General features: G+C 42.6%; 1 protein-coding gene across 1 annotated transcript in view; it reads left to right on the top strand.

Annotated features, from left to right (window-relative positions):
* The window catches only part of LOC143291415 (prolow-density lipoprotein receptor-related protein 1-like), a 53984-nt gene that overhangs the window by 1539 nt on the left and 37445 nt on the right, over positions 1-15000 (top strand). The window contains exons 3-9 of the mRNA XM_076601254.1: positions 3430-3540; positions 3928-3991; positions 5053-5221; positions 6037-6171; positions 6980-7239; positions 8871-9094; positions 14742-14835. Of these exons, the coding sequence (XP_076457369.1) occupies positions 3430-3540; positions 3928-3991; positions 5053-5221; positions 6037-6171; positions 6980-7239; positions 8871-9094; positions 14742-14835 (1057 nt within the window). The remainder of the gene's footprint in view (positions 1-3429; positions 3541-3927; positions 3992-5052; positions 5222-6036; positions 6172-6979; positions 7240-8870; positions 9095-14741; positions 14836-15000) is intronic.

Raw genomic sequence — 15000 nt, 5'->3', positions numbered from 1 at the left:
AAACTAAAGCACACAAACAACTACCTTTTTTTTTTTTTTAAAATTTTTTTAAACATATCTTTGCACACACACTTAAAATACAAACACCCCTTCTATTTATTGTATTTATTTGTATTTCTTTTTTTTTTTTTATCACAACAGATTTCTCCGAGTGAAATTCGGGCTGCACTCCCTAGGTAGAGCGCGTCGCTATACTGCAGGGCCACCCTTTTTTTTGTATTTTTTTCCTGCGTGCAGTTTTATTTGTTTTTTTCCTATCGAAGTAGATTTTTTCTGTAGAATTTTGCCAGGAACAACCCTTTTGTTGCCGTAGGTTCTTTTACGTGCGCGAAGTGCATGCTGCACACGGGACCTCAGTTTATTGTCTCATCCGAATGACTAGCGTCCAGACCACCATTCAAGGTCTAGTGGAGGGGGAGAAAATTTCGGCGGCTGAGCCGTGATTCGAACCAGCGTGCTCCGATTCTCTCGCTTTCCTAGGTGGATGCGTTACCTCCAGGCCATCACTCCACTTATTCTTATATTGATACAAAAAACAAGACTAATGAATTATTCTTCACACACGTTTGTGACAGGGTACCTGTGTGCCACTCATCTTCTCCCAGCACCACCCCATGCCTGTCAGCTCCCTTTGTGGGAAGCACCAATGACGAATGAATGGGAGGAGGGACAGAGTGGGCAGGGGGTGGGGTTGGGGTTGGGGGGTTGCGGGGAGTGGGGTGGGACAAGGAGGGGTTTTGAAAAACAAAGAAACAAACAAACAGCGGTCCTGAATGACTCAGGTCGCTTGTAACTTTGAGCTTTGGAACTGAAGGGAAAGGGCGGTACATAAAGGTACATTCTTCTTCTTCTTCTTCCCATTCTCATTACCCGCAGTCATATGTCCTCCTTGCGACTTTGTTTTAACATCGGTAAGTTTCCATGTGGACTGTGGGAGCGGGAACAACAACTCTAACATTACTACTACTACTACTACTACTACTATTGTTGATAATGATAACAAAATAGTACTTTTAATAACAGTACTATCACTACTTCTACTAATGATAATAACGACACTACTACTGCTACCCCTGAGAAGAAGAAGAAGAAGAAGAAGAAGAAGAAGAAGAAGAAGAAGAAGAAAGGAAAAGTGAAAGAAAGAAAGAAAGAAAGAAAGAAAGAAAGAAAGAAAGAACATCACCTCAAATTCTGTGTCTTGAAGGAACAGCTACATGGATTTATAAATGATTTCGTTAGCGGTCTGTGTCTTGAAAGAACAGCTAAATGGATTTATAAATGATTCAGTCAGCAGTCTGTCTCTTGATTGAAGGAACAGCTACATAGATTTATAAATGATTCAGTCAGTAGACTGTCTCTTGAAGGAACAGCTAAATGGATGTATAAATGATTCAGTGAGCAGACTGTTTCTTGAAGGAACAGCCAAATGGATTTATAAATGATTCAGTCAGCAGTCTGTCTCTTGATTGAAGGAACAGCTACATAGATTTATAAATGATTCAGTGAGCAGACTGTCTCTTGAAGGAACAGCCAAATGGATTTATAAATAATTCAGTGAGCAGACTGTCTCTTGAAGGAACAGTCAAATGGATTTTTAAATGATTCAGTGAGCAGTCTGTCTCTCGAAGGAACAGCCAAATGGATTTTTAAATGATTCAGTGAGCAGTCTGTCTCTTGATTGAAGGAACAGCTAAATGGATGTATAAATGATTCAGTGAGCAGACTGTCTCTTGAAGGAACAGCTAAATGGATGTATAAATGGTTCAGTCAGCAGTCTGTCTCTTTATTGAAGGAACAGCTAAATTGATGTATAAATGATTCAGTCAGCAGTCTGTCTCTTGAAGGAACAGCTAAATTGATGTATAAATGATTCAGTCAGCAGTCTGTCTCTTGAAGGAACAGCTAAATTGATGTATAAATGATTCAGTCAGCAGTCTGTCTCTTGAAGGAACAGCTAAATTGATGTATAAATGATTCAGTCAGCAGTCTGTCTCTTGAAGGAACACCCAACAGATGAAAGAGACTTGTACAACCAGCCGTTAAATAAGCCCCATCCTCCTCCTCCTCCTCCTTCTCCTCCTCCTCCTCCTCCTCCTCCTCGTTGTTGTCGTTGTTGCTCCTGTTGACAGTTTCCAAAGTAACCAGAACTGCATCAGATGAACTGTGCATGTGATCCCTCGGGAGTCCAAGACATGCTCACAGAACGACGCCAGCTTTTCTCCAGGGAACCACGATGTTCATAGAATGATGAATGAATGAATGATATGGATACCTATATAACGCCTATCCTCGGTCGGAGACCAAGCTCTAAGTGCTTTACAAACACCGAGTAATTTGCGCAACAGGCTGCCTGCCTGGGCAGAGCCGACTGACGGCTGCCATTGGGCGCTCATCATTCGTTTCCTGTGTCATTCAATCAGTTTTCAGGCACCCACACATACACACTCAGACAGACATGTAACATTTTACGTGTATGTCCGTTTTATTAATGTACTCCGCCATGAGGTCAGCTATCTCCAATGAACCACACAGATGTTCACAGAACGATGTCAGGGACACACACACACACACACACACACACACACACACACACACACACACTTTTTAAGGGAGAATGGGGTGTGACCCAGATCAGGTTCGAGGCTTCTTTTCGGCATGGTGTTGTGTCCTTTGGGTAGGCGCTTTACTCCGATTTCCCTCACTCCGCCCAAGGGTGCATGAACGGGTACCTGACTTCAGCTGGGAAGGGTTAACTCTCTCTATACGAACGGCGAAAGAGACGACGTTAACAGCGTTTCACTCCAATTACCATCATCAAAATATTGCAAGCGGAACGCTCTTATACTGAAGAGGTGAATGTTGACAAAGAATACCACAATTCTGACAACGGAAGGTAAAGGTTGGGTCATTCAGACACCCACTGGACATCCGAGGGGTCTGTGTAGAGGAGAAGAGAGGACTGGCCGTACTGAGTGAGTTAAAACGGGCAGAAGGGGAAGACTGGGCCCCGCCTGACTATGCCTAATGAACAGGAATCCACAACCCCGATGGCCGTGAGAAGGAAGGGGAGGAACTTAGTTGTTTTTTGGTTTATATATTTTTTTCACCACCCCTTTGGAAAATAAATGAGGTAATTAGACAATTGCTCAACCGCTGGTGGTTGTATGCCTTTACGACATGCCTTTCCTGTTATTCTGTGTTGTTATGCGAATTTACAATAATAATCAAATTCTAGCTCAGATAGTCGGGACAGCAGTTACCTCCTCTGCTGTTCTGATGGTCATAGTCGAAAACGACTGACTGTCGCATATATATATATATATATATGTAATTATTATTATTATATATTTTCAAACTCACACAAGGCGTAAAAAGTTACTACAAATCTTTTTCTTTGCTTGAATCTATTTTTTTCTCTCCCGTGGTCAGAATCGAGTGTTGGCGCGTGGCAACGTGACGTCACAGATCTGGGTGGCGGTGGACGCTGACTATGACGACAACGTGTATTACGTCATTGACCGTAAAGCACAGGCCATCAAGGTCAGACAGGGAATGGTAGTGGAGAGAGACAGAGGGAGATTGAGAGAGAGAGAGAGAGAGGAAGAGAGAGAGAATGTGTGTGTGTGTGTGTGTGTGTGTGTGTGTGTGTGTGTGTGTGTGTGTCCATGTGTGTGTATGTGTCTGTCTGTCTTGCTTTTCTGTCTGGGGCTACGACTGTGCATAACTGTCATGTTTGCCGTGATGATGACGACGACGACGATGACGACGACGACGATGACGATTATGGTGTTGATAATGATGATGATCACGACAACGACGACGATGATGATGACGATGATGATACTGATGACACGACCATGACGACAACGACAATGATGACGACGACGATGACAACGACGTCGACGATGACGATGATGGTGTGCACAGGTGGTGGACCAGGAGTCCAGCCAGGTGTTCAGCATCCTCCCGGGCATCTCCAGCAAAGCGCAAGGTAGGCCTCCACAGCAAGCAGCCTTTGGAGTTTGAAGAGGAACGAAATATATGTGTATGTATTTCTTTTTATCACAACGTCCCCAGGGAGAGCGCGTCGCTACACTACAGCGCCACCCTTTTTTTTTGGTATTTTTTCCTGCGTGCAGTTTTATTTGTTTTTCCTATCGAAGTGGATTTTTCTGTAGAATTTTGCCAGGAACAACCCTTTTGTTGCCGTGGGTTCTTTAACGTGCGCTAAGTGCTTGCTGCACACGGGACCTCGGTTTATCGTCTCATCCGAATGACCACCACTGAATCCCTTGAGAGAAAATATCGGCGGCAGAGCCGTGATTCGAACCAGCGCGCTCAGATTCTCTCGCTTCCAAGGCAGACGCGTTACCTCTAGGCCATCGCTACAACTAAAAACAAACGCGCACTAAGGAAGGGGGGCGGGGTGGGGTGGGTGGGTGGGGGGTGTGAGGGGGAGGGGAAGAAAAAAAAAGAAGAAAAGAAAAGAAATGGATTCAAATACACACGGAAATCATTCGAATTCAGCGTAGGTTGTTACAGGCGATTTTGGCGGCGTTGAGAATGCCCTTAAAGGCTGTGGAATCAGAGCCCACTTCCGAGAATTCTCAATGCTTAGGAAACTGAGCGCTGCGCTGTTAAAAATTGCTTATGCATGCATGGATTTGAATGCTTTGTGTGCGCGCGCGCGCGCGCGCGTGTGTGTGTGTGTATGTGTGTGTGTGTGTGTGTGTATGTGTGTGTGTGTGTGTGTGTGTGTGTGTGTGTGTGTGTGTGTGTGTGTGTGTGTGTGTGTGATTGTGTCCATTTTGGGTACAAAAACAATTATGAATTAAGGCTGTCCAGTTAAATGAGTACTGAACTGAATGGGGAATAAAACTAATGTTCCTAGAGTTTCCAGCTTGGGAAATCGATATCGGTTTATGTGTGCGTGTGCGGTGTGTGTGTGTGTGTGTGTGTGTGTGTGTGTGTGTGTGTTCTGTGTGTGTGTGTGTGTGTGTGTGTGTGGCTCCATCGACCTCAACAAGAGCCCCGTCAATTTTCTGCCTTCAGCTCTGGCCGTCAATTGGCTGGATGATTCAATCTACTGGAGTGACGCAGCTTATGACGCAATCTTCATGTACAAGGCTGTTGGACGCTGTCGTCTTTTTGAGTGCGTCAGCACCGTTGTGGGTATAAATCTGGACACGCCCACTGGAGTAGCGGTGCATCCGCACTTGCGGTGAATATTTTTAAAGTTTTGTTTTTATGGATACAAAAACATGGTTGAGATATTTTTGTGCAGTCAATTGATAACTGAATGGGAAACTAATCATTTAGTGGGAACATAATGGAAGGTAAGGTGTGTGTGTGTGTGTGTGTGTGTCTGTGTGTGTGTGTGTGTGTGTGTGTGTGTGTGTGTGTACTTGTGTGTGTGTGTGTGTATGTGTGTGTACGTGTACACGTGATCTCCAGCCCTAATAATCAGTGCGTTGTGTACATGCGAAGATCAGGCATCTGATTTTTCCCATTAAACAGCAGATGTGGTGCAGCGTATATGGATCAGCTGGCACTCTTTGACACCTTGAAACTGATATGAAAAAAAAATCCCTGACACTACATGTGCGTGCGTGCGTGCGTGTGAGCGCGCGCGCGCGCGCGCGCGTGTGTGTGTATGTGTGTGCGTGTGTGCATGTGTGTGTGTGCGTACGTGGATGCGTGCGCACGTGCGTGCGTGCATGCGTTTGTGCGTGTGCGTGTGTGTGCGTGCGTGCGTGCGTGTGTGTGTGTGTGTGTGTGTGTGTGTGTGTGTATGTATGTGTGTGTGTGTTTGTGTGTGTATGTGTGCGTGCGTTCCTGTGTGCGTGCGTGCGTGTGTGTGTGCGTGCGTGCGTGCGTGCATACGTGCGTGCGTGTGTGTGTGTGCGTGCGTGCGTGCGTGTGTGTGTGTATGTGTGTGTGTGTGTACGTGCCTGCGTGTGTGTGTGTACGTGCGCGCGTGCGTGTGTGTGCGTGCGTGCGCGCGCGCGTGTGTGTGTGTGTGTGTGTGTGTTTCAGACTGGTGTTCTGGACGGACGTCAGTGGCTCAGTGGGTAAGCTGGAGCGATCAGATCTGAACGGCGGGAATCGAACCCTCCTGTTCGAACAACTTAGTCAGCCCTCTGCTGTTACAATAGACTACAGTGCTGGCAGGTGCGTGCATGCGTGCGTGCGTGTGTGCGTGCGTGTGTGTGTGTGTGTGTGTGTGTGTGTGTGTGTGTGTGTGTGTGTTTGGGTGGGGTCGGAGTCTGTGTGCGTATGTATGTTTGTCTGTATGCCTGTGTTTTGTTTCTGTGTCTGTACCCGTGTCTATATCTGTGTGTCTGTGTGTTGACGTGGTTCTCTCTCTCTCTCCCCTTCTCTCTCTGTATGTGTGTGTGTGTGTGTGTGTGTGTGTGGAGGGCATCCCTTGAGAGAAAAAAAGGAAAGAAAGAAGATAGTATTATGAATACAGAGAGAGAGAGAGAGAGAGAGAGAGAGAGAGAGAGAGAGATGTTTGTGATTATTTCAAGGTGTACTGGTTCTGGTTTTCAGGGTGTACTGGTTTTGATTATTTATTTCAGGGTGTACTGGTTCTGTTGATTCCAGGGTGTATTGGTTCTGGGTATTTCAGGTGTACTGGTTCCGGTTATTTATTTCAGGGTGTACTGGTTCCGGATATTTATTTCAGGGTGTACTGGTTCTGGGTATTTCAGGGTGTACTGGTTCTGGGTATTTCAGGGTGTACTGGTTCCGGTTATTTATTTCAGGGTGTACTGGTTCTGGGTATTTCAGGGTGTACTGGTTCCGGTTATTTATTTCAGGGTGTACTGGTTCCGGATATATATTTCAGGGTGTACTGGTTCTGGGTATTTCAGGGTGTACTGGTTCTGGGTTTTTCAGGGTATACTGGTTCTGGGTATTTCAAGGTGTACTGGTTCCTGTTGTTTATTTCAGGGTGTACTGGTTCTGGGTATTTCAGGGTGTATTGGCTAGCTCAGAGCGGGGAGGTATCAGTGGTGGAGTCGTGCAGCCTGTCAGGAGGGGACCGCTACAGTGCAGCAGTGCTGCCAGCCAGCAGCCTCCGTGACCTGGCCTTTCTGGACGGTCTGCTGATGATGACGGACTTTGGGCAAGGGGAGCTCGTCATGCATGACGTCAACGCCAACGTCACCAGACGCTTGGGATCGGCCGGGGCGCCCTACGGGGTGTGCATCTTCTCTGCCAGCAAGCAGCGCTCAGGTGAGATGGTTCCCCCCACAACCCCCGTGTTGTGATCATAATGATAACGATATTTGTATTTGTATTTCTTTTTATCACAACAGATTTCTCTGTGTGAAATTCGGGCTGCTGTACCCACGGAGAGCGCCACCCATTTTTTTTTGTATTTTTTCCTGCGTGCAGTTTTATTTGTTTTTCCTATCGAAGTGGATTTTTCTACAGAATTTTGCCAGGAACAACCCTTTTGTTGCCGTGGGTTCTTTTACGTGCGCTGAGTGCATGCTGCACACGGGACCTCGGTTTATCGTCTCATCCGAATGACTAGCGTCCAGACCACCACTCTAGGTCTAGTGGAGGGGGAGAAAATATCGGCAGCTGAGCCGTGATTCGAACCAGCGCGCTCAGATTCTCTCGCTTCCTAGGCGGACGTGTTACCTCTAGGCCACTGATGACTCTATATGGAGCAAGTGTGTTTTCAATGTGTTATTTATTTATTAAGACTTCTTGCTATAGCATATATTCTTGAAGCTCTATGTGCTTTACAATAGTACTAAAAACATTCACTCAAACATCCCCACACAAACATATGCATATACTTTGAAACATAGGTGAGAGAGAACAATTAAAAGAGGTCATGTCGGTTGAATTGAATCAAGAAATGTAACATGTATGTAAAAAAAAGAAGATAAAAACGAAATAATGATAACAACAAAAAAGTAGACAATTGAAATTGAAAGAACACAAGCACGTGTGCGCATACATATATACGTAGGTACATACATACAAATCACACACACACACACACGCTCGTACGTACGCACGCACGCACGCATGTACCAACGAACGCAAGCATACCCAGACACACTACTCACGTACTCACTCAATGATACACACACATACACACAACACAGCATAACACAGGTCAACAATCAAATAATAACAACACAACACAGCATAACACAGGTCAACAATCAAATAATAACAACACAACACAGCATAACACAGGTCAACAATCAAACAATAACAACACAACACAGCGTAACACAGGTCAACAATCAAATGACAACAACACAGCATAACACAGATCAGCAACCAAATGATAACAACACAGTTTCAGTTTCAGTAGCTCAAGGAGGCGTCACTGCGTTCGGACAAATCCATATACGCTACACCACATCTGCCAAGCAGATGCCTTACCAGCAGCGTAACCCAACGCGCTTAGTCAGGCCTTGAGAGAAAAAAAAAGCTTACATAAAAAAAAAAAAAAAAAATTATGATATAAAAAAAAGGTAGTAGTAATGAACATAATAATAAAATAATAACAATAATAATAATAAATAAATAATTAGATAAATAAGACAACAATGATGATGAATAAGCAAATAAATGTAAAACATGAAGACACACATTCACACATACACCCACACATGCATAACAGATATGCACCAAACACGCAGTTTCACAGATATGAAAGCACAGTCAAATACATATAAATGTACATGAGCTCCAACACACACACACACACACACACACACATACACACACACACACACATTACCCTGCACCTCCTCTACCCCCCTCCTCCACACACTCATTACAACACAACACAGCACAACACAGATCAACAATCAGATGTGACGCCCACCCCTCAGACCACCACAGCCAACAGACCATGATGCCAGAGGAGAGGGACGTCCTCCACGAAGGTTTCCTGGTGCTGGTGACGGAGCAAGGCAGCATACACCTGTTGGAGAAGACGGCCATCACTGCAGCAAGGGAGGTCACAGCCAGGGAAATTATCTCCCGTGACAGCGTCACCGCCATCGCCGCTGATGTCCGCAACAAACTGCTGTATTTTTACCACCGGAGACATCGCGTACGTTTCCATTTTGTGTGCGGTGTTTGTGTGGTGATTATAAGGGGGTAGAATGGGGGTAGACTCTCTGGTCTTATGGGGGTGGTGGGGCGGGGGGTGGGGGTGGGGGGGAGTGGGGGGGGGGGAGGGAGGTGTGTGTATGCTGTCTGTGCATGTGATTGAAAAGAATAGATATGGGAGAGAGAAAGAAAGAGAACGAGACAGACGGAGACAGAGAAACAGAGAGGGAGAGAGAGAGAGAGAGAGAGAGAGAGAGAGAGAGTCGACTGTGGTAAAGTAGTAAGTTTGCGACAGAAACAGAGAACATGTGAGGCAGAAGGAGAGAGAGAAAGAGAGAGAGAGAGATTCGAACAGCCACTGAAATACACACACACACACACACACACACACACACACACACACACACACACACACACACACACACACACACACACACTTTCTCTCTTTCTTTCTCTCTCAAACACACACACACACACACAAACTCACTCGCGCGCGCGCGCGCACACACACACACACACGCACACACTTTCTCTCTCTCTCTCTCTCTCTCTCTCTCTCTCTCTCTCTCGAGGATGAAGATCATTTTTTATTTCATTGTAATGCTTACGAAGACATTAGAGCCAAGACACGACTTTTTCGTATTGCTGCTGAGAAAAGACATGACGTGCGTAGTCTGTTATCCACTGAAAATGATGAAATTATTATTTTGCTTGCCAAATACATAGCAGAAGCTGTTAATATCAGGAAAAGGAAAATAAATAGTAATAACACGTAACATCACTAGTTATATGATTAGCCTGGTACAGCTGTATACACTTGATGGTCACATTGTATGTTTATAGTCTGTCGTATGTTTCACTACTATGGTGTGCGTACGTGTATTGGCACATACATAAATGTACGATTAAATAATTTGTTTTGTTAATTCAGTTATTGACATTATTTGCTTTATTTATTGTTGTTTTCTTTCATTCAGTTCAAGGACGCTGCAACTTAGAATTGACCCCCTTGACATAAGGGCTGTAGTTAGGCCAATGTCAATAAAAAGCGTCTGAAGCGTCTGAAGCGTCTCTCTCTCTCTCTCTCTCTCTCTCTCTCTCTCTCTCTCTCTCTCTCACATAACATTCACGGGGAAGGGAGAGACCTCACAGTTTTCTCCACGTATACATTTTCACTGGGGAAGCATTCACACACACACACACACACACACACACACACTGAACTTTCTCGAGCAATGACGGTCAACAACCTAAATGTGTTTCAGTGGAACTGTCGATCTATTGGTACAAACTGTGATCACTTAGTGCAGCATCTGGCGAATCATAATTACCAGTTGCTAGCCCTTCAATCTCTAAATGTAAAGCGAGATAAACTTCCTAAATTTGATCACTATTACTTTCCGCCATTACATCAGAAGGTGGATACCAATGAGAAAATCAGCACAGCTATATACATTCGAGAAGGGGTCAAGTACACTCCATGCCCCAGCCCCGTTCCACCAGATATACCAAATATTCATTCTTGTGCTGTAAAAGTCCAGTATAATTCTTCACTCTTAACTGTCATTTCTGTATACCTACCTCAGGGTCCAAATGACTTTAATACAGAGTGGATTCGAACATTACGGACAGACCAGGACAAAAAAGTTCTCATCACGGGAGACTTCAATGCACACTCGCCATTTTGGGAGAAAGACTGCCAGTCGATCACTAGCAATCGTTTTATTGAAAACATTATAGATACTTCTTTATACCTACTTAACGATGGCAGAATAACACGGATACCAGACAATCCAAGTCATAGAGCAACTGCCATAGATCTCACTTTAATCTCACCAGATCTGGCACCAATATGTGACTGGAATACACTGGATGACACTCTTAATAGTGATCATTTGCCTATTATAATAAGACTTGAATCTAAAATGCCTCAGTCAATAGATCCAAACGAGGATAAGATCCCAAAATATAATTACCGACATGCGAACTGGGATAAATTCACAAGTTTACTTTCATCGTTTCAAATTTGCAACATAAACGACACAGACATCAACAGTTTATATTCGACATTTACAAATGTAGTCATCACCGCTGCAAATGAATCTATACCCAAGTACAAATCGGTTAAAGATCATAAGCACTCTGGTAATATCTGGTGGAATGAGGCTTGTGAAGCAGCAAAGAAAGAAAAGAAGTCAAAATTCAAAATATACTTAAAAGTACAATCCATCCCAAATCATTTAGAGATGAAAAAGGCTAAAAATAAAGCAAATAGTGTTAACGCACAAGCGAAAAGGCAGTACTGGTCGTCTTTCTGCACAAATGAAGTTTTCAATCACAAAGATATGCAAAAGGTATGGGAAAAACTAAAATCAATGAAAAATGGAATATATTTACCACAATGCCCAATTAAACTGGACCATACAGATCTACCTTCAAATATTGAAAAGGCAGAAGTTTTTGCTGACATGTTTGGTAATCACAGTAGAATCACTGGTTTGTCAGAAGAAAATAGAAAGTTCAGAGAAAGACAAGAGAAAAATGAAATATACCAAGGTTCAGAGAGCGTAAATCACCTATATATAAATAGTGAAATAACACCAGATGAAATAAAGGAATGTCTCTCAAATCTCAGCAGCAAAAAAACAGCAGTTGGTTTAGACGGAATTTCAAATGAAATGTTGAGACATTTGCCTGGAAATTTGACTGATTTCTTACACTTAATTTTAAAGAAATGTTGGTCTGATGGTGACATTCCTCTTGTATGGAAACAATCAATTGTTGTCCCAATACACAAACAGGGCAAACGCAGAACAGATAAAAACAGTTATCGACCAATTGCCTTAACATCGCATGTATGCAAACTAATGGAAAAAATTGTTCTAAAAAGACTTGTTCATTATTGTGAGAAGCATAGTGTAATTCCTGTAAACCAAGCTGGCTTCAGAAAAGGTAGATCCTCCACAGAACATCTAGTCAAACTGACTACACAGGTAAAGCAACAGTTTGCAAGGCGAAAAAACGTACTAGCGACTTTTTTTGATGTGAAAAAAGCATACGACCAAGTGTGGCACGCTCGACTTTTATATAAACTGAAAAATATCGGTATCACAGGCAACATGTATGATTATATTAGAAGTTTCTTATCAGATAGATTTATACAAGTAAGAATAGGAAACACCTACTCAAACCCCAGACAATTACATATGGGGTTACCACAAGGATCAGTAATTTCGCCAATTTTATTCAATATATTATTAGCAGATCTACCTAACAAGCTAGCTAAAGATACAGTCTTGGTTCAATTTGCTGATGACATTTGTTTATGGATGAAGGTGACAATGAAAAATAAAACGCCTACTAGGACACTGAATTACATAAAGAAAATATACCAGCGGGAACTTGATAAAATCAGCAACTTTATGACGGAAAATGGCTTATCATTGTCCTTAGAAAAAACAAATATGATGCTATTTAACACAGGATCAGACCCAGAAAAGCTCCCTGTGTTTACAATAAATGGTTCTATCATCAGATATACACAATATGTTAAATTTTTGGGAGTTTATATTTCTTCAAAGCTTTCGTGGAATTATCATATTGACTATATACTAAACAAAGCAAGAAAAGGTCTAAATTTCCTTAAAATAATTTGTAAACAGCACTGGGGGCAAGATACCAAAGCGTTGATATCTCTCGCAACCTCTCTCGTACGTTCACGCTTGACATACGCTCAAGAGGTATTTTTCAGTGCTCCACTGCATTTGTTAAAGAAGCTGCAAAGCATCGATTGTAAGGCTTATAAACTTGCTCTAGGTGTTCCCATTCTTACATCAAATTTAGGGACCTACAGAGAAGCAGGTGTTTTATCTCTTGATGAACAAAGGAAAGCTTCAGCCGCGAAATTCGTTATCAAATCTTTAGCATATGAAACCTTTTCAAAAGAAGAAGTTAATTTAAGTTCACAAAAAGATTTTGCTAAACGAGCTAAGACGATACAGTCTATGACATCCATCAATACATTTGCATCAGATATCATTAGTGCTACGGAATCAAGAGGCAAGCAAATTGCAAAAATACCTACTTTTTCACCAGTCCCTGAATGGGAGCAGTGTAAAGCTACCTTTGACATGGATTATACAGATTTATCCAAGAACCAGTCACCATTTTTGTTAAAACCTGAAGTGCTCTCCCATATAGAAAATCAATATTCTAATTATCTAAAAATATACACAGACGGATCTGTTCTAGAAGATGGTAATTCAGGAGCGGCTTTTGTAATTCCTTCATTTAGATTAGAAAAATTATACTATATTGGTAGACAATATTCCATTTTCACAGCTGAACTTATAGCCATACTTATGGCCTTAAATTATATTTCAGACATTCCGAAAACTGTCAGTGAAATTCTATTATGTGTAGACTCGAAGTCAGTATTAAAAGCTATAGAATCTCCAAATTCAAAGAAACGAATAGAGATGACAATGGAAATAAAACATATTATTCACCAACTGACAAAACAGGGCATTAAATTAACTTTCTGTTGGGTACCTTCGCACTGTGGAATTTCTTCAAATGAGTGGGTAGACCAAGCAGCTAGAAGAGCAGCACGTAATTTCGAAGGCGCAATACAACTTGACATCCAGTTAGATCTACATGAATACATTAGTTGTATAGAAAATGTCTCTAGAAATCGATTTAAGAAATTACTTATAGATTCAAATAATCAATATTACCAATGTTGTGTAAACACAAAGAATGCAGCTAATCCCAAACATTTTCTAAATTTGACACCAGCAGCACATTCAAGACAAATTACAAGTCTAATGTATAGAATTCGTTTAAATGCCTTTCGTACAAAATTTTCTAAAAATATAAAATGTGTATGCGGTAAGCAAATAACTGTAAGTCATCTACTCATTCATTGTCCGAGCATAAGACCGTTAATTCCTAAAGATGTAGTTGATGACTTTTCTTCCAATATTTCATTAGCCACTGAAAAGATTTTGAATGATTATTCATTGCTTAGAATGTTTTCGGAAATTTTAAACTCCAGTCCAGTTGGTATCCTCCTTTGATGTGTTATAATTAATGTTGTTATTTATATTTACATTGTTATAGGTTAATACTTGTTGATATGCATATACATATTCTCCTTCCCATGACACCTCATTCAATACACACCACAATCTCTTTAGACCTTTTTCTTATAATATACTTTTCCTCTGTTACATAACATGATTTTTTTTTTTTTTTTTTTTTTACACTAATATTCACATGCATTCCCTTTCCTTTATCCACTTCTTTACTCCTTTCCGTCTAAAAACACTTATAGTGAATAGACGTTAAACTGAAGATAAAACACACACACACACACACACACTTTCTCTCTTTCTCAAACACACACACAAACTCACTCGCACGCGCGCGCGCGCGCGCGCACACACACACACACACACACACACACACACGCACACACTTTCTCCCTCTCTCTCTCTCTCTCTCACACACACACACACATAACATTCACGGGGAAGGGAGAGACCTCACAGTTTTCTCCACGTATACATTTTCACTGGGGAAGCTTTGGACTGGGCAGACAAGCGCTCCATGGATTGCCAGAAATGATTAACAGTGTTCTCCAACAGGCCATACAGAAGATCAGCTTACAGTACCTGAGTTCGAACACCTCTGGCACACCCTCTGCCCAGATCGTCACCAGAATTCCCGGTCATGTTGCAGGTATTGTGTTGCTGTGTTGGGTCGTGCTGTGCCGTGCCGTGCCGTGTGGTGTGGTGCTGTGCTGTGTCGTGACGTGTCGTGTCGTGTCGTGCCGTGCCGCGTGGTGTGGTGTGGTGTGGTGTCGTGTCGTGTTGTGTTTTGGTGTGCCGTGCCGTGCCGTGTGGT

This window comes from Babylonia areolata, chromosome 17 (genome assembly GCF_041734735.1).
Source record: "Babylonia areolata isolate BAREFJ2019XMU chromosome 17, ASM4173473v1, whole genome shotgun sequence".
Taxonomy (NCBI): Eukaryota; Metazoa; Mollusca; class Gastropoda; order Neogastropoda; family Buccinidae; genus Babylonia; species Babylonia areolata.
Note: the sequence above shows the minus strand (reverse complement) of the source record. Positions and strands in the feature narration are given on the sequence as shown.